Source organism: Corvus hawaiiensis, chromosome 9, assembly GCF_020740725.1.
Source record: "Corvus hawaiiensis isolate bCorHaw1 chromosome 9, bCorHaw1.pri.cur, whole genome shotgun sequence".
Classification (NCBI taxonomy): domain Eukaryota; kingdom Metazoa; phylum Chordata; class Aves; order Passeriformes; family Corvidae; genus Corvus; species Corvus hawaiiensis.
The window spans coordinates 23470698-23496354 of NC_063221.1; the positions used below are offsets into that span (position 1 = coordinate 23470698).

The window sequence follows — 25657 nt, forward strand, 5'->3', positions numbered from 1 at the left end:
GCAACCTGTTCCAGCGCCTCGCCACCCTCACAATAAAGAATTCCTTTCAAATATTCAGTCTAAATCTCTCCTCTTTTAATTTTAAAACGTTCTCTCTTGCCCTATCACTACATGCCTTTGTAAAAAGTCATTCTCTCTTTTTTATAGGCCCCCTCTAAGTATTGGAAGGCCTCAATAAGATCTCTCCAGAGCCTTTTCCAGGTTCAACAACCCCAGCTCTATCAGCCTATCTTCACAGGAGAGAGGCTCCAGCCCTCTGACTATCTTCATAGCTTCTTCTGGATTTGCTCCAACAGATCCATGTCTTTCCTGTATTGGGGACCAGAGAGCTGGATTCAGCAGTGAAAGGGCAGAATTGCCTCCCCTGACCTGCTGCCCAGGATGCAGTTGGCTTTCTCACTGTTGGCTCATGTCCAGCTTTTCACCCCTAAGACCCCCCAATTCCTTCTCAGCAGAGCTGCTCTCAGTGAGTTTTCCAGTCTGTGTTCTCCAGTTCTTCTCATGTCTGGGATTGTCCAGACCCAGAGGCAACACGGGGCACTTGGACTTGTTGAAATTCATGAGGTTCTTGTGCCCCGGATGGCACCCTGTCCTTCAGGTGTGTCACCCACACCACTCACCTTGCAAACTGGCTGCGGGTGCACTCAACTCCCACTGTCTGTGTCCTTGATAAAGATACTAAAAGCTCCAGCCCCAAGACACAGCCCTGAGGCACCGCGTTTGTCACCTGTGTCCATGTAGACATAATGTCAATGGCCACAGCATCCTGGCCGCGCCCGTCCAGCCAGTTGCTATAATCTACCCTTGAAATTGGGACACAGACCCATCGTGGATGACCCAATTACCAAGGTTTCCTACTTTTTACACGACCTCCCCGATGACAGCTCTCTCCGCTGCCTATGGACAACACCCATACCCCGCAGGAAGTCTTTATTTACTTCTATTTTTCAACCAGAAAACAGATAGCTCCACCGAAATGGAGCCTCAAAAAATTTCTCGACACTCGTGCCTGTTCCTCTCCACGGAAATCTTTAGTAAAAGGCGAAAGATTTATACGATCTGAAGAGAAACCAGAGTATGCCTCCACTCTTCCTCGCACATACGCCGTCCCTCAGCTGTCTCTCTCTAGAACACGGCGACTGTGTGGCGTCTCCATCGGCTCTCCCGCCGCCCCGGCCTGTTCCCGTGGCAAGGACATGGATCCAGCCCGCGCCGGACGCAGCAGTCCCGGGGAACAGGGGCGGAAAGCGCGACCGGGGCCGCCCCGCCGACGCGCGATGCACCCTGGGTAAGGCAATAAATCTGAATACTAATGTGGGATATGCTAATGAACCCAGCGGTGCACATCGAGCATGCAAATGCTTATGACGCTATCACGACACGCAGCCCATGTGCGCGAGGGCTGTTGCGCTCCCTCGGCCCCGCCGCGGGACGCCGGGCCCTGGGCCCTGTCCGGAGGCGTTCGCGCGGTGACCCGCGGGGCAGGAAGGACGGGTCTGCGCCAGACAGACCCCCGACAATGCCCACTTCGTTCGGGGCCCGGGGGCAGAGCCGCCCCCCCAGGCCGCCGCCATTGCCCACCGCCTCCCCTCGGCGCCGCCGCGTTTCCAGGCAACGGCGCGCGCCTCGCGCTGGCGGCGTGGTGACGTCACCGCCTCGCGAGAGCTCGCCCCGCCAAGCCGCCCCGCGAGCTTCCGCCCCGCCTCTTTGCGCCGGTGCCGCACCATGGGTGAGTGGAGGGACCCGGGGCCTGCCGACATCCGCCGCCATCCCCCCGCTGCGCTGCCGCATCCGCCCCAGTCCCTCACCGGGTGGCAGCGGGGGCTGCCGCTGGCCTGCGCCGTCTTCCATCGGGGGCGGCTGCGGTAGTGCCGAGCCGCTGGCGGGGGGAGGGTGAGCGGGCCCAACATGGCGGCTGGTGGATGATGGGGGCGGGCGGCCTCGTCTCGGTGTGCCTTGATTTCCTGCAGATCCCGAGCGCTGGGCTTGCTCTTGGTGTCTGCTGCAGATGAGCAGATGCGGGTGAGGTGGAACAGCGTCCAGTGAACTCAGCAGGAGGAGTGCGGGCTGGCACTGTGTAACACTAACAAGTTGGCGGCTTGTGCCCTTGCGGGAGGTGGCGTGTTCTGCAGGGATGGTCCCCGCTGGGGACCTAGCAGGCTGAGTTGATTTGGGGTGTCTTCCGTAGGGGCTCAGCGGACAGGGGGGATGGGGGTCCCTTCCTATAGCGGACCCACCACATCCTGCCAGTAGCGTAGGATGACTGCTGTAGTGTGCCTGTCAGATCGGCATCGGGCAGAGAGTGCCCAGCACGCGAGGTACGTTGGGAGGCAGCTTCCCAAAGAAGACACAGAAGAGGGGTCTGTGTTCTTTATACAGCTCTGCTGGAAGGGATGTGTTCGGGGCAGATCTGAGTATCAATGATGAAGCTTCTCTAACTGCTGCATAAGGCTGAATGCACTGTGTGGATACCAACCTTGGAGAGCTGAGGACTCAGAGCCGTGCCCTGCTGCTGCAGCCAGGCGGGTTCGTCCCACCCTCTGACCACACTGCTCTCCATTCAGGTATCTCCAGGGACAACTGGCATAAGCGTCGCAAGACTGGGGGCAAGAGGAAGCCCTACCATAAGAAGAGGAAGTATGAGTTAGGGCGACCTCCCGCCAACACTAAGGTGAGTGATTGGGCGAGGGTGGTCAGAACTGTGTTTTCAAACTCAAGTTGCTGTTCTTGTGCTGTTAAAGGTTTAAATGCATGCTCTTTGGTGTGGGGTTGAATATCTAACACTACTTCTCTAAAAGGTGGTATTTGCCCCTCTGCTGATGGAAAGCAGTGATACATTTTTGCAGTAAGAGGCAATTGGAGTGATGAAGCTTTCACCTTAGGTAGATGCAACAGACCGTTCTGGTCATTTACTGCATCTGCCGATGCTGGGGTTTGTCATAGTTACACTGACCACATTGCCTTCGAGGTTAGGACTGTGCTGGGCTCCTGTGAGGGCCATGCAGCACCATCAGCAGCCTGGTGTTTGTTTTTGATTGCAGATTGGCCCACGCCGGATTCATACCGTGAGGGTTCGTGGGGGAAATAAGAAGTACCGAGCCCTTCGGTTGGATGTCGGCAACTTCTCCTGGGGGTCAGAATGTAAGTACATGGTGAGCCTGCTGCGTGGAAGAGAAACCTGTGCTGGTTTTCAGTACTGCAGCAGAGTAGAGGGATGCAAGCATGGATTTGTGGGCTTGGATTGAACATCCTGGAGCTTGCAGCTGAAGCAGCATGCATGGTGATGATGATAACTTTGACTTTATGTGGCTTTAGGGGACTTGGATTTCCACTAAGTTCACAGTGATAGGAGTGTCATAGTTCCACTGAGTGACATGCTTGCCTTTTTGTGGGGGAGGGGGACTAAAGAGGGGCTGAAATCCTAAATGTGAATAGTTCTTCATAAATATAGGTTTATTCAGCAGTGAATATGGTTACTGAAAGGTAAGTGATGCTGTGCAACAGAGAAAGGTGCTGAGGATGCTTGTGAGGCCTGACCAGAGGACAGTATTACATTAGCATGTGCTGTTTATTTCATATTCCTGCTTTGCTGAGCAAAAGTGGGAAGCCTAGAAGCAAGAGGGGACTCTCATATTTCCCCTGAGGAAGGTGGGTTTTCTTTGATCTACAAACTGACAGCACTATCACTTGAGCCTGGGCCCAGTCAGTGTTCCTGAGTAGGACGGTAAAACACCAGTAAGGAAGGTGGTGGGTTAGTGACCTGCATGGTGTGAGGGGACAGGATGTGCTTTCAGTTATTTCAGAGCATTGTCTGTGCAGTGAAAAGTGCCATTACAGTCAGTACTGCACATGTGAAGAGGCTGGGCATGCCTTGTGACAGGGACGAGGTACATCAGTGAAGGGAGAAGACCCATCTTGTGCGTGACCTTTGCATATGTGGAGGGCTGTTTTCAGGGCAAGTGACTGCTAAACAGTCAAGTCTAGTAGCTAAGACTGCATGCTTCAGGTGGGTCTTGGAAGGGTGAAAACACCAGCTTCCCCTCTCAGTTTATTCATAACCCTCACCCTAGAGAAATGATTTCTGGAATGTGTTGCAGAGCAGTCCCGCTTAGTATGGCTTAATTCAGTAATTCTAGGAAGTGCATATAGCATTGAGCCCTGTGTGCAATGTTAGTTGGCATCTGCTGATCTTGCAGTCTGGAAATTTTATTTTCTAGCATTGCTTAGATATTTTTGAGATGAGTTTCAGCAAGGCCACTGATCCTGGTTTTTCATGTAGGAGGGATTTAATTTCCAGGTGTAGATTTCTGTCCTAACAACAGAAAGTTTGACTGATGAAAAATAGATGCATCTTTTAGTTATGTTTAGTTCAGTGCCAGGCAGGCTGGAGGACCCTGGATGGGATGTTGAGTGTGAAGTTATTTAAAGGGTATATGTGAGATGCTGTATACTCAGCTGTCTGATCCCTGTAGGTCTGAACTCATGCTCTTCTTTTGAAAGGCTGCACTCGCAAGACCAGAATTATTGATGTTGTGTACAACGCTTCCAACAACGAGCTGGTGCGGACAAAGACCCTGGTGAAGAACTGCATCGTGCTCATTGACAGCACCCCGTACCGGCAGTGGTACGAGGCCCACTATGCCCTGCCCCTCGGACGCAAGAAGGGCGCCAAACTGGTACGCCTGGGGTTGTCCTTCTGGCTCCTGGCAGAGCAGAGTGTGCCCTGCCAGGGGCAGTTACCCATCCTGAACAGACAGGGCCTGCCAGAATAGGGGTTGGGTACCCAGAAGTGCTGACATTGGTTATCCAAGCTGTGTTCCCATAGGTTCCCAGGATAAGTCTGGCTCTCCTAATGGGGTGCTCAGTTCCAGGAGCTCTCCCTGAGGTGTTACACCCATTTGTGCACAAGGACCTGCCTGTCGAAATCTTTGTCTTCTAATGATGATACCTTTGTCCAGTTCTGCTACTGAAGGGAGAGCGATGACAATTTAGGATGCTGAGGAAGACTTTGCAGGTCGGGTTCTTGTGCTGGTGAGAAGCTTGGGGATTGCTAATTAAACTTAAGCATGTTTGTAAGTGTCTTGAAACTATGCTGAGCCATTAATCTAAGAATCAAACCCTGAACTGCTAGAAGGTATTTAAAACCCCACATGTAGCATTCAGGTTAATCCTTGCATTAAAAGCAAAACACTTCTCATCTGAGTGCTGTGTAGTGCAGAAGCAGGGGGAGAGCTTGTAACTTGTCTGCCTGGACTTGCACCACACCCAAGCTCTTTAATTATTTCTGCAGAGGGAAAGAGTATTCACTGCTTTTTGTAGGAGGATTAATTCACCAAGGAAACCTTTGCAGTTTCATTGACTTGAGATCAGCCTTCCCTAGGGCACTGTGCTCAGTTGCCAGCAGTGATTCTGGTTAGCAGTGTTTCATTTCTTGGTCTCAAAAGTGAAATGCAGCACCTGGTTCTGTGAGATCAAAGTATTTGTACTTTGGCCAGGTATGACTTGGAAAACAGTACAGTGCTGAGAATACAAGGGTCTCCTTCATCATAGTGGAAAACACCTGTGTTAGTGGAAGGTGGCCATTTGTTTAACAATTTTTTTTGCCTTTTCTCTTGGGTTCAGACTCCTGAAGAGGAGGAAATACTGAACAAGAAACGTTCAAAGAAGATCCAGAAAAAATACGATGAGCGAAAGAAGAATGCCAAGATAGCAAGTATTCTTGAGGAGCAGTTCCAGCAAGGAAAGCTACTTGGTGAGTCCCTGGCAGCATTAATGTAACTTGTACTTTCATCTTCTCCAGAGATAACCCACTTGTGGCAGGATGGGGAAATCTGCCTAGCCAGGCTCCTGCAGTTGGTAATTCCTGTTTGGGCTTTGAGAAAGAAATGGGTCTCAAGACTTGCAAAATGGGCAAGTGTGTGTCAGAAAAACGTGCTGCAGGCATCTAAGAGCTTTGATGTTTCAAGCTCTGGCAAATAGTTGAGTGAGTGTTCTGAAGTCTTCTGGTGATGAGACCTTTGTCCAGTTCTGCTACTGAACCCGAGCGATGACATTTGGAGATCTGAGGAGGACTTCATTAGGGACTGAGCAGCAGCGCAGGTTCCAGAGCACAGTACCTCAGGAGGGGCTGCTGATGTATGCACATGAACTGGTGACTCGGTTACTGAAGAGCTGCTCGTCTGTGCTGCTGCAGACAGGCTGCGTGCAGTGTTTGTTCTTTGGTGTGTGCACTGGGGTGGGGAATTGCCGGACTTTAACTGGATGACTTCTCCTTGCAGCCTGCATTGCCTCCAGACCTGGACAGTGTGGCCGAGCTGATGGCTACGTGTTGGAAGGCAAGGAATTAGAGTTCTACTTGAGGAAGATCAAGGCCAGAAAAGGCAAATGAAAAGCTGTTGTGCTGAGAGAACGAATAAAACCCAGAGTCTACTACCATAACAGGTTGTGCGCTCATTTGTGTGTGCAGTGTGGAGGGGGCTTCTGTAGCTCCACCTGCATTGTAAAATGTGAAGGAAGATGGAACTCTAGGAATCCCTGAGCCCTTTAATGTCTTCAGGCAAAACTTGACCCTGCATGTGCTCAACTAAAACATCTCCGTGGGTTCTAAGTGACTTAAAGGACCAAGTATGTGTGAAAAAGTTGGAGAATGTCCAGTACTGGCAACCTATGAGCAGGAGGAAGGTGCAAGTGCCCACCCCCTTTAAGAGTTCTGGGTTCCTGGGAGCTCCTGAGGTCTGTCTGGGCCCCCCTGTTCCTGTGCTGTGTTAGGTCAGCGTGTGCTGTGGTTGGGGTGTTGGAGAGGTCAGTGGGGAAATGGGCTAAGTCTGGCTGAAAACTTGGCTGTTATGCCTTCAGCCTCTGCAGCTGGTAACTCGTGCGTCTGCCCTCCACATTACACGAGCTCCCGTCCCCTGGTTCAGGCCAGCAGCCCCTTTTGGTGTTTCCTGCCTGGTTGTACAATTCCCTGCAGGGTCCAGTATCTTTTAACCAAACTAGGTGGCACTGCTTAGTGACCAGCTGGTCTTTCCCTGACCTCCTTGGTCTCATTCCAGTGCAAGATCAATTCCTTCTAGCAGAAGGGCCAGGCTCACGTCATGGTCTGTCCCTTTCGAAAGCTGGATACAAACTCCAGCTTTCTGTCCTGTCACTTGTGGTGGAATTGGAAAGCTGTGGTGAACAAAAGCTCTTCTGGATGTTTTGGGCTGATGGTGATACTATTCCTAGAGGCTTCTGTCCTTAAGGAAAGTCAATCTCTGCAAATAGTTGCCCTTTTTGCAGGTATTGGGGGAAGTCAGGAGCCCATCTGAGGGCTGGCCCTGTGCCATGGGGCAGGCCAGGCTCACACACCTTGTGCCTGTCAGGTGAACACACCGCACACTTCATGCCATTTCTGTATTTTCACAAAAGCCTCCTTTATCCATTGGATCACTGGTGCAGGTTAGGCTTCCTGCAGCCCCAGCATCACAGTTAGTAGCTCTGGAGGAGGTGGCCGTGATCATCTTGCCCCAAGCAGAGTTGTGGCGAGACCCAAGTCTCATGCTTTAAAAATCCAACTCTCTGCCCCTCAAAGAGCTTGGTTTTGGGGAGGGGGTTTTTTCCTGTGATGCTGCGCCGTGTTTGCCAGGTGTAACAGCAGGAGGTGCCCTTGGGAGTGTGGGTTTATCCTGTCTTGCTGAGCATGAGTCAATGCCAGAGTTGCGTTCTGGAGATTGGTACCTGTTCCAATGGCAGCAGGTTGTGACATGGGTGTGCACTGGCACTGCCTGACAGATCAGGTCTGTGCTCATGGGCACTGAGCAGAGCTGTTCCCAGCTGCGTTCCACTGCAGTTCAGGAGTCCCTGGCAGTGGGACCTGGGCTGGGTGGGATGTTTGCACAAGCATGTTCCTTCTCCATGGTGATCCAGCGTAAACTTACCCTGCTCTCCAGCAACGCCTGCTTTCCAGAGAGGTGGGGTGGAGGCGATAAGGGCACTTGGCAGGGATGTGTCATGGCTGCTTCCTCTGAGTGTGTTTCTTCTCTCCCCTTGTCCTCCACAGAGTGCAAACAGCATTCAGGGTGTTTATGGGGAACTTTGTACAGATGGAGAAACTCAGGCTTATGGAGCAAATGCCATCTTGGTGTCAGAGCAGGGTTATAAACTTGTCCCCTGATGAGCAGGATTATGGCTCATCAATGCACACTGCTTACAAAGTTACTGCTCTGAGAAATGCAGCTGCCAAGGGCAACCGCCCACGGGAACGAAAGTGGCACCTGGAGCTGCGCTGGAGGTGTGACATGGAAACAGGACAGGGGCAGCCGGCCAGGGGTGTGTGGCACTTCACTCCCAAGGTGGCTCAGGCTGTGGGATGCACAGCCCTATGGATGGTGCAGGGAGTGGGCAAGCCTGCCGTGCTCTGAGCCAGGAAGTGATGGGCAGGGGCTGCGGCTAAGCACAGCTTTAGCCTGGCTAGACTTAGGAAGTGCAAAAGCCTGGGCTAAGGACCTTACCCACTTCTGATAGGTGCAGAGTCTGAATTTTAAGAGCTGCTGTCATAGGATTACCAGTCAGCACCATAACCCAGGTGGAATCACTTGTTTTGTGTGCTGCTCCTTGCTGTTGAGTGGCTCTCTCAGCTCCACACAGTATTAACTTCGGGGTATTTTCACAGGACATGATCCAAGCCAGGAAATGACCTTGTGGTTACACTTTAATAGGTCCAGTAGTGACCTGGAAGGCAGTGGGGGAGAAGCAGGGATGGCTTGTTGAGGAAATTCGGGAGCTTTAAAGGAAGGGGGACTTGCAGGAAAGGGAACATTTTAACTAGTATACTTAGAGAAAACACATGTCTGAGTGTGCTGGGGCTGTCACAGGCAAAGAAGAGGGAACACCGGGTTTGGTGACACCTCCCTGCCACCTGTCACAGATGGAGATTTGGGAGGGGGCTGCAGGTACCAGAGCAGGGGCTGGACAAGACCCAGTGGGGTGATTTGGGTCACTCCCCTTTGCAGCCGTGGCATATGAGTTTAGGCTTCATGAGAAGGAGGGGAAAGGACAGGACATTACATCATTCCCAGCAGCCCTGGGAATGGGGCCCCGGGGTATGTGATCAGAGGGGGCACCCAGGAAAGGGCTGAAGGTATTTCTAGAGCACAGGTGAAAAATGCAGCTGTTGTTTACCCTACTCAAAATCTGCAGCCATGGGCTGGGCTGTAGCCCCTGAAGACAGCTGCTAACCCTGCCTGTCCTGTCTTTGCCCTGTGGCAGTTTCTGGTCCTTCTGTGTCCCTGTGGGGATTTGGGGATGGCATGAGCCAGGGTACACTGAAATACTCTGGCTGTAGTACTTGGCAGAGGGTGGTGGAGGGATATTAAAGGCTGGGATAGTTTCCCAGGGCCCAGGAGGGTGCAGGGAAGGAAAAATTCCAGCTGGATATAAACCAGTGGGAAACATTCATGAGTGACAGGAGACATGAAGGGAAATCAACCCATCCTCATCCCCAACCCAGGTGGGGCTGGGACTGAGCAGTGCTAGGACTGAGCAGTCCCACCATGGCTGCTGGAAACCACACTGCACTCTGCAGGAAACACCACTTCCTTTGCCGGCCAGAGCACCGCGTCCTGCCCTGCCCAGCTCCCTCCCTTCCTGCCTGGGCACCAGGCCCAGGACAGCTCCAGAGCAGACAGGGTGGCCAATGCAGCTTCCAGCCTGGAGAATGTCCCCCTGGGCAGGGGGAGCAGGACTTAAGGGTCCCCCGCCATCCCCAGAGAAGGGCTGGAGCACCATGGGTGAGACTTGCTGGGGGTGCCTGTGTTGGGCAGTGATTTACAGCACCCCCAGCCTTTGCCCTGCTCCCAGGAGTCCCACGAATTCTTGTTTTGTTCAGGAACTGCAGCATTTACAGCAGGCTGACACCTTCCCCACCCGAGTTGTAAATCCTGGTCCAAGGCAAAGGCTCTGCTGACCTTTAGCCAGTGCCCAGCTCTGCTCTGCCAGGGTGACAGAGTGACTCCAGGGATGCTGGGCAAGACCTGCACTGGGCCATCACCCAGGGCATGGGAAGATAGATGGGGTAGGAGTGAAGTCCACCATTCCTGCACTCTTCCACATCCCACTGGTTGGCTCCCCACCACCTCAAACCGCACAGACAAAGGAATAGAGTCGCACTGCCAGAAGTAAAATGATTTATTTCTTACTGAGAGCTGGATCCTACAGGGCTAGCTGCAAGGGGCCCTTCTGATGCCGCCCTGCATGTGTGTGCACTTCACACACCCACTCACACAAGTGTGCATGCACACTCCATGAAGCAGCTCATGTGCATTGACTGTTTCAAGTCCCTGTGCCACAGTGGGGTGTGGGGTGGGCAGCAGGCAGAGCCACCACAGGCTTCCCCTGACAAGCCCAGGGCACCTCATCCAAATGTGACACCCCCTGCAGACCACACAGGCAGGGCCAGCCCTGTTTCATGTCTCCAGACCCTGTTCTCTGCAGGTTGGAGAGCAGCAGTCCCCACAGGTCCCCCCTGTGCCAGATACCAGCTGGTTCCAGCAAGAGAGGAAGCTCTGGTCAGTGGGTCTGGTGCACACAACATCGTCACTTCATCCCCAAAACCACCTTCCCTCCATGTCCTTCCTCAGGCACCACCAGCCTGTGGCAGGGTCCCCAGAGTCTGAAGCATCCTTGCACCCTTGCCCAGCTGCAGCACATGGCAAGCGAGGGGTTCACACGGGAGCACAGGGGAAGGGATGGGTATCTGGGGGTGCAGCTTTGCAAACAGCCACTGTAAGCCATGGCAGAACGACTCATGCCTCTCCTGCACTGGCAGCTTTCACTCCTGCCCAGCCCCTGCCATCCTGCTGGTGTGTCCCAGACACAGCCCAGGTCCTGGCATCAGTGCAGGTCAATGGTCTCATACTCCAGGTTGTCTGAGTCCTCCAGCTCGATGCCAGGCACCAGGTTGTAATAGCTGGTTGACTGACTCATGTAGATCTTCTCCCGGTCAGCAGAGTCCTTCAGGACTTCACTCACGCTGACAGTGTCCACCTCTGGCTCACTGCCCAGCTCCTCTGCCCTTGGTGCTGGGGTGCCCAGCTGCCCTTCATGGGATGGCACCTGGGAACTGCTGGGGGATCCCACCTGTATCTCCACCTCCTCATAGAGGTCTCTGTTACTCTCCAGTGGATCCACGAAGGGCTGGAGCACAACCTGTTTCCCCAGGAGCACTTTCTTCTCAGTCCTGGAGGGAGCGGCAGGCAGCTCATAGGGGATGTAGTGGTGAGGCTCTGCAGACACTGGAACACTGCTCCTCTCTGCCATGGCCCGGTGGCTCTGGGGCCTGCTCTGCAGGCTGTAGTTTGTCTTTTTCTTCCGCCAGCAGAAGCACCAAGTGATGGTGGTGAGGATGAGGAGAGGGGGCAGGCAGATGAAGAGAGCGGTGAGGCTGTGTGAGCGACACAGCTCATCCCGGGGGATGCTCTGGAGACCCACACCGTGGTAGTGCTCTGGTGTGTGGCAGATAACCTCAGCAGCCTGGCTGGACCAACCCTCCAGGTTGGTGAGCAAAGCGCAGCTGCAGTCCCAGCTGTTGTTGGAGAGCTGAAGCTGGAGCAGAGATGGCTTCAGGAGGCTGGCAGGAAGGAAGGTGAGGGCATTGAAGCCCAGGTAGACCTCCTGGACCTGGGAAGATGCTTTCAGGAAGGACTTGGGTAGCTCCTGGAGCTGGTTGCTGTCCAGATAAAGAACCCTCAAATTAGGGGCATCTTCCAGAAAGCTTCCAGGGAGACTTTCCAGCAGGTTGTGACTTAAATGTAAGACTTCCAAGGCAGGAGGGACTCCCTGTGCATTGCTGATGGCCGTGATGCTGCAGTGCGAGAGGTAGAGCTCCCGCAGCCCCTGCACCCCCACCAGTGCACCCCAGTCCAGGTGGGTGATGTTGGAGCTGGTGAAGTTGAGGCAGCAGCTCTCAGGGAGCGGAGCCTCCCGGAAAGCCTGGTAGTCCATGGGCTCTGAGCAGTTGCAGATTGGCGGTGCTGGGTCGAGGGCAAGGCCGGCAGCGAGCAGGAGGCTACCCCAGAGGGACACGGTGCCCAGCCCAGCGCCTGCGGAGAGAGCAGAGGGAACGGTGACTCCCTGTGCGACCTGCCCTCCCCTTCCCTTTCTCCAGCCTTCCCGGCGGGGGAAAGTGAACCCCACTTTTCCTCCCCACCACGAAAGGACCCGGTGGCTGCAGGTCCTCCCGGAGCCGTCCCCCAGTGCCACCGTCCCCCGCCAGCCCGGGGCGGCCTCTCCCGCGACGTCCCGCTGCTCCGGCCGGGTGCCCGGGGGCAACGAGCGACCCCCGGAGCTACGGCCGTGCCCCCGGTGCCCTGCCCGGCCTCACCTGCCGCCGCTCGCCCCATCCTCCGGGGCCGCTCCGCGTCCCGCCGCGCTCCCACCGGGCGCGGCCGCCGGCTCCGCCTCGCCGCGGGGCGGCCCCGCCGCATCCCGCCCTGGCCCCGCCGCCGTCCGCCCCGGCCCGGCCCGGCCCATGGTCGCCCTTCAGCCCCCCCGTGCCCAGTCCCCTCGCAGGGGTCCCGCCAGCCACGGACCCTCCAGCCACACTGTGCAGCGGCACCCCCAAATTACGCTTGACCCAGCTCCCCTGCAGTCAATCAATTTGGTGTCCCCCCTTATTCTGCCCCTCCTCCATAAGCCAGAGCACCCATCCTTTCATCATCCTTCCCCTCTCCATTCCCCAGAAACAATGTCCCTTCCCAACTTCTCCCTCTCCACCCCCTCTGCCCTGCCAGAAGCCATGTGTCCCTCCAGCCCCCTCCGTACTCCATCATCAGCCCCCCCCCCCCCCACCCCAAGCTCCTGGAGAGGGGCTGGGCTCTGCTGAGTTTGTCTCTCTCCTGGGATGGGGAGAGGGCTCTGCACGGTTGAGTGCAACTGCCAGCTCCACTGGGGAAAGGATGCAGAGTGGATAATTCAGCTGGATGGGGACCAAAAAAGGGCCAGCATCGCACTCCACCACTGGACCCCTTATGAATTCCTTCCATCCCACATAAGTCCCAGGCCAGTAAGGAGGAACAGAGTCAGACATGAGCACTATATCCCACAGAAAAGCAGTGCTGGAGAGGGGAGCTCTCTTTCCACACCCTGGAAGTGCATGTGTGCTCACTGCAGGGTGAATTGGGTAAACTGAGGCAAGTGGTGTTGTACCTACAGCTCTTTGCTTTGGTACTGGTGGAGGTGGGTAAGATGGGACCTAGGCTGACCATGTGCAGTGCTGTGGTGCCTCGTGGAACCTGTCCATTCCTGGGGTGCCTTGGTCTCTGCTGTTGCTGGTTCTTCTTCCCCAGCTCACCCAAAGGACCAACCACCCTCTCCATCCTCCTCCTTGGTGGCTGCAACCCCATGCCTTGCAGAGCTGTGCTGAGGGATGGGAAAACCCCACTCCTGGGGGGGTCAGGACTGTCACCCCAATCTTGGGGAGCTTGTCTGCACCCCAATGCTTCACTGGTGTTGCTCTTGCAGCCCGGGCATTGCATGCAGGGCACACAGCAGGGCACACAGCAGTGCCATGCAGCTGCCCTGGAAAGGCAGCCCTGATGCAGATGTGAGCTGGCATCTGGGTTCAGCTCCACTGCTCCTGATGTTGCTGAGCATCACTGAATGCTGCGAGGGTGGGGGGACCAGGCCAGGGCTGAGTATCACGGAGGACAGAGATCCCACAGCCTCGCTGGGCTCCTGTGGTATTTTACCACATGCACAGGGGAAAAAGGTTTCCTAATATGTAGATGGAATTTCCCTTGATGCAGCTTGCATTGGATGCCTGTCCTGATTTAGCTGTACACCTCCCCAAAGAGCCTGGCTCCCTTTTCCTGTAACTACACCTAAATAGCTGCAGGCAGCCAGGAGTTCACCCCAGAGCCTCCCCTTCCCCAGGCCCAACAGGCTGGTGATCTTAAACCACAGTTCCTCCCACTGCCCCAGATCAGTGATGGGAAAAACCTGTGACTGAGATGCTCTGCATCACAGGGGACCCTAGCTGCAGGTGGCAGCGGGCTGCTCCCAGGCTGCATCCCTCTTGGAGAGGAGGTGCCTCAGCCGCGGCAGGACAAGGGCTGTGGGGTCCATCCATGCCCCTTGCCCAAGACCTCACCCAGAGGCAGTGGGGAGTAGGAGCAGAGATGGCAGCTCCCAGTCCCCACAGGTTCCCCCTGTGCCTCTGCGGGGGATCCCGGGACAGCCCCTGTCTGTCACATCATCCCCAGACAGGTCCCCCGGGGCCTCCCTGCACTCCTGGGTGCCTCCACCCACACATTGCATGCTGACGCTGACTCAGCTCCGGCAGCCCCGAGCTGGGGCCTCCATCGGAAAACCTGTGATGCCACCAGTGCCCCAGGGAGCCCCGGGGCCGTGATGGAAGCAGGCAGCCTCCCCCAAGGGCAGCAGCATCCCAGCCTGCTCCTGGGCCATGGTTGCTGATGGGCAGTGGATTTGTGTGCGCTTCCCCTACAAAAGCTGGAAACCCAAGAGAAAAACCAGACAGATCTGTATCGTTTCCTGTTTCTCTTCAGGCGGGTTTTCTCTGTTTTTCTGCAGAAAAAAAATAGGGAGTTAATTCATCTCCAGTACCCTGGGTGAAAGGGGGTGTGCTGGGAAGAACGGGACTGTTTGCCAGAGGTGCTCATGCAAAACCTTCAGCGTATTCAGGAGCACAGTGAACATCAGTGGCGAGAGCCCTGAGGTGCCGTGGGGGGAAACTGAGGCACAGAGCAAGGGATGGTCAAACAGCCACCCTGTGTGTGGTGGGAGCAAGGGAAGGGCACCGGGATCTGCTCTTGAGGGGCTCTTGCAACAGTGCTGCTTCAGACCCGTGGGAGCTGTGGGTCTGCAGCCACCTCTGCCAGCTCCCAGGCCCGCGGGGAGGGAGAGATGCCAAGCATCCTTCCATGACCCGTTTCGGGTGGCAGCGAGGCGTGTTCTCGTCACGGCCATTAGAGAGCAGCACCGCTATGGCGCCTTGCCCGGCCACCACTGCACACCCAGCACAGCCTGGCCACCCCGCAGCACCAGAGCTCCCAGGAGGGGGTGCCCAGGCACCGAGGGGCAAGGATGGTGAATCCCATCACCCCTGCATCTCCTGCTGTTCCCTGTGTGCCCAGCGCCCCAGCTGGGGTGGGCTGTGACCCTCTTTGCCTGGGCCCTGGCACTGAGTGAAAGGCTCTTGGGGAGTGTCTGCCTACATCCTTGTCACAAGGGAGGGCAGGTCAAGGCCCACAGGGGCTTTGAAATCCCTCTTTGGGCCACAACCTTTCCATGGGAGGGAGGTTGACACACGCTGGTAACAGCTGTGAGGGGATACACCCTGTGAGCAGGTGTTGTGTGTGTGCATTTACAGTTGTGCATGGGGAAGGGGCTCTGTGTGTCCTGGGAGGCAGGGGAGGGAGCTCTGCATGTTTGTGGGATCTCGGTGTGACCGTAGGGGAACCCTGAGTCAAGGGGAGGTTGTCGGTGTCTATGCCTGTAGGAGGGGGATGCATCTATTGGGGGGACCCTGTGCTGGGGGGCTGTCACTGTGTGTGCATGGGAGGGCCCCTGTGCGGTGGGGGCAGCGAGACCCTGGATGGGCTTCCCCGCCGGTGTCACAGCCGGCAACGGGGCACCACGGCATTCCTGGAACCCCTTCCCCGTGCTGCGGCCCCTTTAAGGGTGGCGGGGGCCGCCCGGGGGCGGGGCTTCTCGGGTGACGTCATCGCGGCCCCTGATAAAGGCGGCGGGATTCCCGGGGCGGCAGCGGCGGCGCGCGCCGGCGGGGCCACGTGCGCGGGGCGCGGCGGAGCCCCGGCCCGGGAGCCTCCTCATCCTCCCGCGCCCGCCATGGAGTCCGCTGGCCTCTTCCCCCCTTTCGCCGCCGCCTCCCTCCCCGCGCGGCCCGCGCCCGCCCCGGCGCCGCCGCCCCGCGCGGCCGAGACCACCCGCATCATCACCGACCCGATCTCCGGCCGCTCCTACTGCAAGGGCCGCCTGCTGGGAAAGGTACCGGGAATGGGGGAAGGGGGCTGGGCTGCCGCGGAGGGCGCTGGCTGCGCTGGGGTGAGCTGGTGTGGGCGAGAGGAGAGGCGGGGGCTGCGAGCCTGCTCGACCCCCCATTCTGGGCGGCCCGGGGCTGGATGCAGCCCCTCACCCGCCGCCCCCACCCTCCCCGCCTCTCCCGGCAGGCCCGCAGCCGTGCTGGAAGCAGTGAATCACCCGGGCTGGCTGCGTGCCTCGGCGGCTATCGGAGCCGCATCGGTTTCGGGGCGCCCCGCGGGGTGTGCGTGGGCCGGTGGGTGCCCCGGTTCCCAGGGGTGCCGGCCCGCGCCGCTCCGCCGCACGCAACTTTTCCTCCGGCTGACAGCAGCGTGTGTAGGAGGAGGGTGCCGGTTCCCAGCCCGGCCCGAGCGGGCTCGGCGGCTGAGTGTGCAGATTGGAGGGTGACATCACGGCAGGAAAAACCTGTCTCCATGGGGCTGCCTTTCGATGGCCTCCGGTCCCCGGGCTTCCTGCTCTGCGCAGCACTTTCCAGGTTGATCTATCATGTGGAAAGATCCAAAGTCCGGCCACAGAGGAAGGAAAAATGCCCTGGAGGTTTTACAAGAAATGTGAAGAAAATACCTGGTTGAGAGCATCGTAGTTCAGATCTTAGTGGGCGACGCAGCAGGAGGGAACGTGTGACGCTTGCTGGGCTCTGCTGCCAGGGAAGGGAGGAGGAGGAGGTTTGTAAGCAGGCAGGGATAAGGAGCTGTCTCTCACCCATCCGTAACCACCTCTTCCCTTGCAGGGTGGGTTTGCACGATGCTATGAAATGACAGACCTCTCCAGCAACAAAACCTATGCCGTGAAGGTCATTCCTCACAGCCGGGTGGCCAAACCCCACCAGCGGGAGAAGGTGGGTGCCATGGGGCTGGTGGGGTGCTGGGCTGGTGGGGGGCAGCAGGGGCCCTGTGCTCACCTGACACTGCTGCTCTCTTTCAGATCACCAATGAGATTGAGCTACATCGGGACTTGCATCATAAGCACATTGTCAAGTTCTCCCACTACTTTGAGGACTCAGAGAGCATCTACATCTTCCTGGAGCACTGCAGTAGGAAGGTCAGTGCTGCTGTGCCCTCCTTGGCAAAGGATCTAAACAGCCATAGCTGGTTGGAGCAGGCCTTACCCAGGTGTTTTGTCAGCACTCCCCTTCTCCTGAGCTGTCAGCTGTCACACCCTCTGAGCTCACCATAAGCTGTGTGGTTTTGCACAGCACTGGGCACTCCAACAGCTGTCCATGTTTCTCGGACTGCCTGCTCACGGTGGGGCCACCATAAAGCCAGTGGTTCCCATGGCTCTGCTGAGCAGCCACAACCTCGTGTGGGGAGTCTGCTGAGGTCATGGCTGTGAAAGAAGGATTATTTGTGAATGTGCAACTTCTGGAAGAACTGGCTTTGACCCTGCCTAGCCTATGCCTAGTCAGCAGGGCTGCCTGTTCTCCCTGCCTGCGATCACAAGCTGCCTTCTCTCCCTTTGCAGTCCCTGGCCCACATCTGGAAGGCCCGTCATACTCTGCTGGAGCCCGAAGTGCGCTATTACCTCAAACAGATCATCTCAGGCTTGAAATACCTTCACCTCAAGGGCATCCTGCACAGAGACCTCAAGCTTGGTGAGTGCTGTGGTTGGCACATGGTGTTGTGTGGGGAGCAGCTGTTCCCAAGGGACTTGTGGTGACACATCACCCTTGACTTGCAGGCAACTTCTTCATCAATGAAAACATGGAGCTGAAGGTGGGGGACTTTGGGCTGGCTGCTTGCCAGGATGTCTCTGACCAGAAGAAAAAGTACGTGTCCTGTTCCAGGGTTTCACTCTTCTTCCTCCTGTGGCTTCCCAGGAGAGCAGAGGGGCAAGGGGTCCCTCCCGGTCTTGGGAAAGGAAGCCTTAGGGCCCCTTCCTGGGGTGAGGGAGCGATTCCCCCTCCAGCTGCAGGCAAGGCGAGGGGGCTGGGGGCTTTGTGGCTCCTCCAGGAGTGAGCTTGCAGCCGTCGGGGAGAACAATGTGTTGACTATTGCTATTGTGCCTGCCCGGCTGCCGTGCCGGCTGCACAGGCTGGGACACAAAGGCTCTGTTCCTCCTCAGCTCTGGGACAGGCTCTTCCCAGCAGCTCCCCAAGAGCAGCTGCTCCTGACCCCTGTAAGCTGGAGAGGAGGGAGCCTGTATCCTTGTAGATGGAGGGGGGCTTTGGGCCACAAAGAGCAAAAGAGAGTGGGGAGGATAAGGCTGTAAGCTTGGAGCAGGGGGAGGCCCTCTATGAGGGGATGCAGAGCATGCTCTGATCTGGTGCTCTGTCCCACAGGACAATATGTGGGACCCCCAACTACCTGGCCCCAGAAGTGCTGCTGAGACAGGGTCATGGGCCAGAGTCGGATGTGTGGTCTCTGGGTTGTGTCATGTAAGTCTGTGCATGTGTGGGGAGGGGTCCAGGCACCCTGCCTGGGGTGGGGGGCAGCTGCTCTGTGGGCAGCCCAATGAGGAAGTTTTCTTGTGCTTTGCCTCGTGGCTCTGCAGTGGTTGCTGAGGGGCAGGGGAAGGGGAGTGAGTGGCTGGATCCTGCTCAGCCCCACTTTGGAGCAGGTGCTGCCTGTAGCCATCCTGGGATGCTGTGGGGACTGTGCAAGCAAGACCTGCACGGGGCAGGTATGCTCATGCTCCAGTTCAAAGCAGGCTTGACCACACTGTGAACCTGATAAACAATGGAAAATCTCTGTGGCTGCCACGCTGTTTGCTCAGGGAGCAATCGCTATTTCGGCACATCCAACCCCTTGCCTGGCCGCTGGCTGCAAGCTTCCTGCTCCATTTTCCACCCTGGTGGCCACGAGGGTGGGAGCAGCGGGAGCCTTTGCCTGCCAGCTCTTTGTCCTTCCTCAAGGCTCCTTGCCTGTTGCTCTAAACAGTTGCTAGGAGGAAGCGTGGCCGGATGTGAGCATGGCTGTCTGGGCTGGAAGTGGTGCTCTCAGCCAGGTGTGGCCGGCCAAATGCCAATAACTTCCTTGCCTTAAGTACTGCTGAGTCACAAACCTGGTGGGGATCTGACAGTGGAATGCATGTCCCCTCCCAGGTACACCCTGCTGTGTGGGAACCCTCCCTTTGAGACCTCTGACCTCAAGGAAACCTACAGGTGTATCAAGCAGGTGGAATACACCCTCCCAGTTTTCCTCTCCCTGCCTGCCAAGCACCTCATTGCTGGTATCCTCAGGCGTAACCCCCAGGACCGCTTCACCCTCGAGGAGATTTTGGACCATGAGTTCTTCAAGGTGAGTGGGTGGGGGCCTGGGTCAAGGGACCCTCCTCCAAGTGGGATGAGGCTTTTTGGGCTGTGCAAGGTGCTGTTCTTGTCCTGTCCTAAGTCTCAGTCCTTCAAAGGGAGCAGCCGCTGTCCTGCCCAAATGCCAGCCAGAGGAACTGAGGGATCTGGTGTGCTTCTGCTGCCTTGTTGCTATAGCAAGGGGTTGTTTCCTGTACTAATGCCAGTCATGGCTCTTAGGCTTGACGGAAACACAAGCTGGCTGTCAGGAGGGATGTGAATGACTGCGGTCAGCCCAGAGCAGCTGCTCTGCCTGGAGCATGTGGCCTATGGAAACTAAACCTCTCCCTTGACCTCTCTGCAGGGCTACACGCCTGAGAAGCTCCCTCCCAGCAGCTGTGTGATGGCTCCAGAGCTGAGTCCCCCAAATCCTGCAAAGACTCTGTTTGCTAAAGTCACCAAGACACTCTTCGGGAAGAAGAAATCTAAGGGTGAGTTTGTGCCTTGCCAAGGAGCCTCTGGGTGACCCTTTCTTCAGGGAGAAGTGGATCGTGTCTTCTGCAGAGAGACCTCCTGATGCATCTCTCTGGACCCCTTGCCTAGGGATGGCACAGGCTGGGTGTGCCCCTGCCCTTCTTGTGCTGGTGGCCTGGCATGGGTGTGTGCCTGGAGAGCGGATGCTGTGCTGCAACTCATGGGGCAGTTCCTCCTGGAAGCCCTGTGTTGCATGAGAACTGGGAAGTGAAAGTGGGAGGCAGCTATCTAACTCCTTCCTTGCCTCCGTGGGCACGGGAATAGATAAGGGAGAGCTGAGCTACTGGGAGGGATGGCCTGGATGTCCCCAACCTCTGTGCTCAGCAGCATGCTCATCTCTTGCTCTCTCCTCAGCCAAGAAGGGCTCTTCAGAGGACAGGGATGACATCTCCAAGCTGGTTACTGGGCTGATGAAGACCTCAATCTGTCGGCAGATGAGCTATAAAACTGTGGAAGGGAATGAGGTGAGAACATCTCTGAGGCCATGCACGCCTTTCTTTGGGGGAGCAGGCAGGACTGTGGTAAAGCCAGCTCTCTCCGCAGGCCACTCCTGTATCATGCCGCAGTGCCAGCTCCAGCCCTGTGGAGACGGTGGTGGAGGAGACGTCTCACAAGTCTGCGTCCCCCTCCATCCGGGGAACGATGGCCAGCAGCTGTGAAGGTGAGCAATACCTGCCCCAGCCACCCCAGCCTGCCCCAAGCTTCCTGTCGTGCCTGGGCTGATAGCGGGGCCAGCTGACTCAGCCTGTGATCTTCTGCCCGCAGCCTTTGAAGATTGCATCAGCGCCTCTGCTATCATCGAGTCAGCTGTCCGGCTCCTGCGGACCTGCCTCTCCTCCATGCCTCCAGGTAAACTGGTTGGACTGCTCTGGGGTGGGATAGGGTGCTGTGCATCCCCTTCCTTGTGGGATGAAGGCATGGCTGCTATTTGGGGTACAAACAGCACCCTAAATGGTGCCAGAGCCTGCTGTAGGGATCTGCTCCCCCTGGGGAGGTGAGAGGGACAGGGGCTGGCTGGCTGCTCTGCTCACCTCCTCTCTTCTCCAACAGCGGAGAAAAACCCAGCTTCCCTGGCCCGCCACGAGCACTTTGTGTGGGTGAGCAAGTGGGTGGATTATTCCAACAAGTACGGCTTTGGCTACCAGCTCTCCAACCACAGCATCGGAGTGCTCTTCAACAACGGCACGCACATGACGCTTTCCCCCAACCACAGGTGAGCAGTGGGAATGGGGCTGATCTCTGTCTCTGGGGAAGCCCCTTGAGTGGGGAGTCTGTGCCAGGGTGGGCATCCCTAAAACTCATGCTGTGCTCCGTCCAGGACTGTACATTACAACCCGACCAACAGCAAACACCTGGTGTTCTCTGTGGCCGCCATCCCTGAGCAGCTGCAGGGACAGATGAGTGTCTTGCGCTACTTTGCGTCCTACATGGAGCAGCATCTCATGAAGGTGAGTGCTGGGGCCCAGGGCTGGACATTGGGTCATGGCTTGACCACACCACTTGGGCTGGTTGGACTCCCTGCTTGCAGGCTGTGGCCGGGTGGACACTGAGTTGTTCCCTGGGAGTGGGGACCCCACTGAGGGGGTGCCCAGCTTTGGTGTTGTGTGTGCTGGTGGCAGTGCTCCTGTGTGTGGGACCAGTGGCTTATGCAGACCCTTCTCTCAAAGGGAGGTGACCTGCCCAGCATAGATGACCTCGGGCAGCCAGCCCTGCTCCTCCTGCAGTGGGTGAAGACTGACCAAGCCTTGCTCATGCTCTTCAGCAATGGGACCCTCCAGGTATGTGTGGGGCACAGTGGAGATACCCAGATCTTTATGAATGATGGGGGGGGTCTTCTGGTCTGTTTTGAATCATGTCTTCCCCAGCCCATGGGGGGCTTCAGTTGGATGCTTCTGTCTGCCCCTGTGCTAGGGCTGGCTCATTCCTGCCGTGGGGCATGGGCAGGGGGATGCTCCTGGGCAGGTTGGGGAGGAGGAATGGGTTGAGGCAGGAAATGTGGCTCTATCCTGGCTCCCAACATGCTGTGGGAAGCATGGGGTTAAACCAAGCCCAACCTGTCTCCTAGGTGAATTTCTACAATGACCACACCAAGGTGATCATTAGCAAGCCTGACCACTCCTGCCTTGTCACCTACATCAACCGGGAGCGCAACTCCTACACTTACAAGCTGTGCAGCATCCAGGAGCTGGGCTGCTCTCCTGAGCTCCACCACCGCCTCAGATACATCCTCAAGCTTCTCCAAGAATGGGCTGAGGCCTAGCCTGGGACCTTGGGGGACCCTGTCTGGACACAGAGGTTTCCCCCTGCCCTCCCATGGGATGGGAGGTATGATGTGGTGCTGGCTAGCCCCTGGGCACCCTGTATCCTGGTGCTCAGCTGGATTCTGGACTAAGACATGTGGATGTGGTTACAGCAGCAGGTCTGGATATCCTTGCTGCTCCCTGGCTCTGGGCAATCGCTGTCTTCCCACTGGCAGCTCCTGCTCTAGTGGTGCTGGTCTTGATGGAATGGACTGGGGTGTTACAGGGTGGTGGTGGGTGAGTGTCCTGCAGCCAGGTTTGGGGCTGGCTGGGTCTTGTTTGGGGCTGGCAACTGCCTGTGATGGGGGCTCAGGCTGCCCTGTCCTGGTTGATGTATCAGTTGCACAGACCCTCTGCATGGCCTGGAGACAGCTGCCACAGCCTTGATCTCAAACTTTGAGTGCTGTAGGGTAGGAAAAACCCCTTCCCCAGGGATGAAGGGTCCTGCCTGCCCTGCCAGGGGCTCCGTGGGCTGATGGGTGCCACTCCACAACTGCTACACTAAGGAGGGGGCTGCGCTGGGCCCATCTGTGCCCTCTCTCTTCCCAAATTGTGAATTGTCTGGTACAACCTGAGGCTTGATAAAGGATGGGGGATGGGACCTGAGGACTTGCCTGGAGAAGCCCTCATTTTGTTGGGACCCAGGGTTGTTTCTTATTTCAAGGCAGTCTCTGCCATGTGGGACTATTTATGTATCTTATTTATATGGAATTATTTATTTTCCTGTTGGTCTGTCCACGTGCAGTTCCCCTCTCCCTGACTCGCCTCAATAAAAACTTATTTGTGTAAGGGCAAACTGTGTCTGCCTTGTTTGAAGCTGGAGTCACAAAAGGGCTTCAGCCTCTTTCTTGCTCCAGAGCTGCTTCTGCCTGCCAGGGATGACCCTTCTTGCCACTGATTGTTGCTGTGGGACAAAGGCAGGGAGGCAGGATGGGTGTGAGGAGCCCAGGTGCTACCTGCACTGGTTTCATGGGACTGGCACTAAGGGCAGAGTTAGCTCTTGCTCATGATTGTGGAGCCCTGGAGCTGCCTCAACTTCTTGCTGCTGCCAAACTCATTCCCATTCCTTTCTGCACTTGAACCCAACCCAGCTGCTCTCCTGAGCTGCAGGAGGCAGGAGCTATGACCCAGGTGATGGAGGGGTTGCCTGGGTCCTTGCACTGACATCTTCTGTGATGGGATATGAGCTGGGCATGAAGCCAGGAAAGAGCTCTGTGTAAGCTTGCTTTGAAGGTGATCTGTGTAATCAATCTGCCTGGGAGCAGCTTGTGCTGTGAGAAGCAGCCTGGGCTGCTCCAACAGCCTTGGGCAGTTCCAGGGAAATCCAGCCTGTTGTTGTGTTTGCTGCCACTTGGATCTTTTTGCAAGCCATAGTAGTGGGAACTGCAGCGTGGGTGTGAGCTGAAGCTGGAGTGAGCGTCCATATCTTGCTCCCTGCACACACCCTGGCCCAAGACTCCAGGTAAGACACAAAGCTGGACAAAACCTCTTTATTTCAGGCTGCTCTCTCCCTACAGCTCTACAAGAATGGAGAGGCACATGCTACTCAAAGTAGACCCCGTGCACTGTGGCCACAGCAAAGAGGGAGGCATTGGAGAAGGTGGCGGAGGCAAAGCTGTCAGTCTCAGGGTCCCATAGTCCCCGGCTGGCCACCACCAGGCTCTGCTGGCCCTGCTGGCCCAGCACCACATGGCAGACCAGCTTGTAGCGGGGTGGTACCACCTCCTTGGCCCGGCTCTGCAGCAGCTCAGTCAGGCTCTGGGCTAGTGGCGCACTGCCCTGGGGACTGTACACAGTGGTCCCCAAGGCCCTGGCCAGGGTCCCCTCCAGCACCCGCTGCACCCGCTCCACATTGAACTTGCAGCCTTTGTCTGGCCCCATCCTGTAAGTGTTTTCGAGGCGGGTCTTGAGGATGGGTTGGAAAATTGGGAGCCCAGAGAAGCTAACACGTCTGTGGAGCATCCAGGGGCCAATGGAGGGACGTCTGCTCCCCGGGCCCATCCCAAATGAGCTGCGGCGGCTGAGGATGGAGTTGCGGCGGGAGAGCAGCGGGGGTGGTTTGCCGTCCTCGCTGCCCTTGGCTGGGGCTGGGGGCTGGGAGCCACGGCGTGTAGTGCGCAGCGAAGGGGCTTCAGTGTTGTCTGCAGCCAGCACCTGGGCTAGCAGGGCCATCTCCGGGAAGGGCTGCTCAGCCATAGAGATGGCCTGCAAAGGAGATGACCTGAGTGAGGTGTGAGGCAGGTGTCCTGTAGCCTGTCCATCCCCCTGCCTCTCTGCTTCACTTCTCCCTGCCCTCTGCAAATCCCATGCCTCCTGGCATATGAGTGTGAGGCAAGATGCAGAGGGGCTGGGAGATCCGTGGCAGCTGTCTTCCCTTCTCCAGCGCCTCCATGCCCAGCAGACTTGGCCAGCTGGGGCTGAGCCAGTGCAGCTATGCATGGTCCACACAGCCCTCTGTTCTCCCGTCCCCAGCCTTTCCCCTGGCACAGGTGAGTGGCTCCTTCCCCAGTGTTCTTGTCTGCATCTGATCCCACACTTACCCTTAGTCCCACTCCCGTCCTTCCAGAGTAAACCCAGGGGCCTTGCCTCTGGCGGATGTCACTGCCCAGGACCAATCTTCGTCTTGCAAGTTGCTGTGAGCAGGGCCAAACCTGTTGTGCTCCTGGAACAAACCTGTTGTTCTCCTGGAAGGTGAAGTGTTGCTACGTGACACTGTAGGTCTCCACGGCTGTTCTGGGGCATGGTTTCTGTAACTCCTTGTTTCCTGGTCCCTGGCCAGCCCTGTTCCGCTTCACTCCTGCCCTCTCTGCACTTTCAGCTGTGCCACCACAGGGACATGGTTACTCCAGGCAGGTTACTCCTTCAACCTCAGCTCCCTGCCAGCCCTGAAAAATGCAGGCTGGTGTTGAATATGCAAGAGAAGAGCTGGCGGGGGGAGAATAGCCACTGTGATTGCTACTTTGTGCCCTAACTATGGGATGCACTGGGGCTGGGACCTCCAAGAGCTTGATTTTGCTCAGACATTTGCATCCTTTGGGTACTTATGCACCACTGCACCAAGGGACAGTCTGAGTGGGTGGGCACCCATTGAATCATATAATCACATAGTGGGTTCTGTTGTCCTTAAAGGTCATCTAGTTCCAAACCATCTGCAATGAGCAGAGATGCCACCCCTAGACCAGATTCCTCAGGGCCCTATCCAACCCAGCCCAGAACACTTCCATGAAACGGATGGAGCACAGCCCTGCCACATGCCAGGGACCCTGCTGCTGTAATGCCCATGGCGGGGAGGGGGGGGGCAAGTCCCTGGGGGCTCCCGGCCCTGGCCGGGGTCTCTCTCTGCCAGTGGAGCCCAGCCCAGCTGGTACGACAGGCTGCTCCATCAATGTGCCTTTGTCTGGCCCGGCTGCCGAGCTATTTGAGGAAAGTGGAGACGGCTTTTGTGTTTCTATCTCCCATCAGAGGTATTTATAGCCTGCCTCTGACTAGCGCTGCCAAGCTCACTGCCAGCTGGACCCCATTCCCTTGGGAATGGGGC

At 56.9% G+C, this 25657-nt stretch overlaps 5 protein-coding genes and 6 non-coding genes across 13 annotated transcripts in view; 8 read left to right on the forward strand and 3 right to left on the reverse strand.

Annotated features, from left to right (window-relative positions):
- ARMH1 (armadillo like helical domain containing 1) overlaps positions 1-1486 on the forward strand; it is a 28400-nt gene extending 26914 nt beyond the window's left edge. Inside the window, 1 exon segment of the mRNA XM_048312993.1 lies at positions 148-1486. Coding sequence (XP_048168950.1) covers positions 148-178 — 31 coding nt within the window. The 3' untranslated portion in view covers positions 179-1486.
- On the reverse strand, positions 965-1079 carry LOC125330538. The gene has a single exon (XR_007205588.1). It is a non-coding gene; the product is annotated as a U5 spliceosomal RNA (small nuclear RNA).
- A 162-nt stretch (positions 1487-1648) lies between the features above and the next one.
- RPS8 (ribosomal protein S8) lies at positions 1649-6438 on the forward strand. Its single transcript, XM_048312911.1, has 6 exons — positions 1649-1729; positions 2565-2671; positions 3042-3141; positions 4501-4676; positions 5623-5752; positions 6279-6438. The coding sequence occupies exons 1-6, from the start codon at positions 1726-1728 to the stop codon at positions 6386-6388; spliced, it is 627 nt and encodes a 208-aa protein (XP_048168868.1). The 5' UTR covers positions 1649-1725; the 3' UTR covers positions 6389-6438.
- LOC125330525 lies at positions 2412-2496 on the forward strand. The gene has a single exon (XR_007205575.1). It is a non-coding gene; the product is annotated as a small nucleolar RNA SNORD55/SNORD39 (small nucleolar RNA).
- On the forward strand, positions 2855-2958 carry LOC125330528. The gene has a single exon (XR_007205578.1). It is a non-coding gene; the product is annotated as a small nucleolar RNA SNORD46 (small nucleolar RNA).
- On the forward strand, positions 4933-5005 carry LOC125330526. The gene has a single exon (XR_007205576.1). It is a non-coding gene; the product is annotated as a small nucleolar RNA SNORD38 (small nucleolar RNA).
- On the forward strand, positions 6000-6070 carry LOC125330527. Its single transcript, XR_007205577.1, has one exon. It is a non-coding gene; the product is annotated as a small nucleolar RNA SNORD38 (small nucleolar RNA).
- Positions 6439-6997: 559 nt separating the features above from the next.
- Positions 6998-7127, forward strand: LOC125330536. The gene has a single exon (XR_007205586.1). It is a non-coding gene; the product is annotated as a small nucleolar RNA SNORA35 (small nucleolar RNA).
- A 3019-nt stretch (positions 7128-10146) lies between these two features.
- Positions 10147-16783, reverse strand: LOC125330247. 2 transcript variants are annotated; one of them, XM_048313191.1, is made up of 2 exons: positions 16624-16783; positions 10147-12077 (listed from the first exon to the last, which is right to left on the reverse strand). In XM_048313191.1, the coding sequence occupies exons 1-2, from the start codon at positions 16763-16765 to the stop codon at positions 10870-10872; spliced, it is 1350 nt and encodes a 449-aa protein (XP_048169148.1). In that variant the 5' UTR covers positions 16766-16783; the 3' UTR covers positions 10147-10869. The 2 variants fall into 2 exon arrangements, with proteins under 2 accessions (XP_048169148.1, XP_048169149.1); XM_048313192.1 differs by lacking the exon at positions 16624-16783 and adding an exon at positions 12359-12415.
- PLK3 (polo like kinase 3) lies at positions 15538-22915 on the forward strand. Of its 2 annotated transcripts, XM_048313189.1 has the most exons (15): positions 15538-16005; positions 16790-16897; positions 16984-17100; positions 17521-17650; positions 17737-17824; positions 18338-18433; positions 19100-19295; positions 19650-19776; positions 20174-20283; positions 20363-20480; positions 20585-20668; positions 20870-21032; positions 21138-21267; positions 21487-21597; positions 21885-22915. In XM_048313189.1, exons 1-15 carry the CDS (start codon positions 15553-15555, stop codon positions 22077-22079), a joined length of 2226 nt encoding a protein of 741 aa, XP_048169146.1. In that variant the 5' UTR covers positions 15538-15552; the 3' UTR covers positions 22080-22915. The 2 variants fall into 2 exon arrangements, with proteins under 2 accessions (XP_048169146.1, XP_048169147.1); XM_048313190.1 differs by lacking the exon at positions 18338-18433.
- A 698-nt stretch (positions 22916-23613) lies between these two features.
- On the reverse strand, positions 23614-24816 carry DYNLT4 (dynein light chain Tctex-type 4). The gene is made up of 2 exons (XM_048313259.1): positions 24660-24816; positions 23614-24324 (listed from the first exon to the last, which is right to left on the reverse strand). The coding sequence occupies exon 2, from the start codon at positions 24313-24315 to the stop codon at positions 23662-23664; it is 654 nt and encodes a 217-aa protein (XP_048169216.1). The 5' UTR covers positions 24316-24324; positions 24660-24816; the 3' UTR covers positions 23614-23661.
- Positions 24817-25657: the final 841 nt, after the last annotated feature.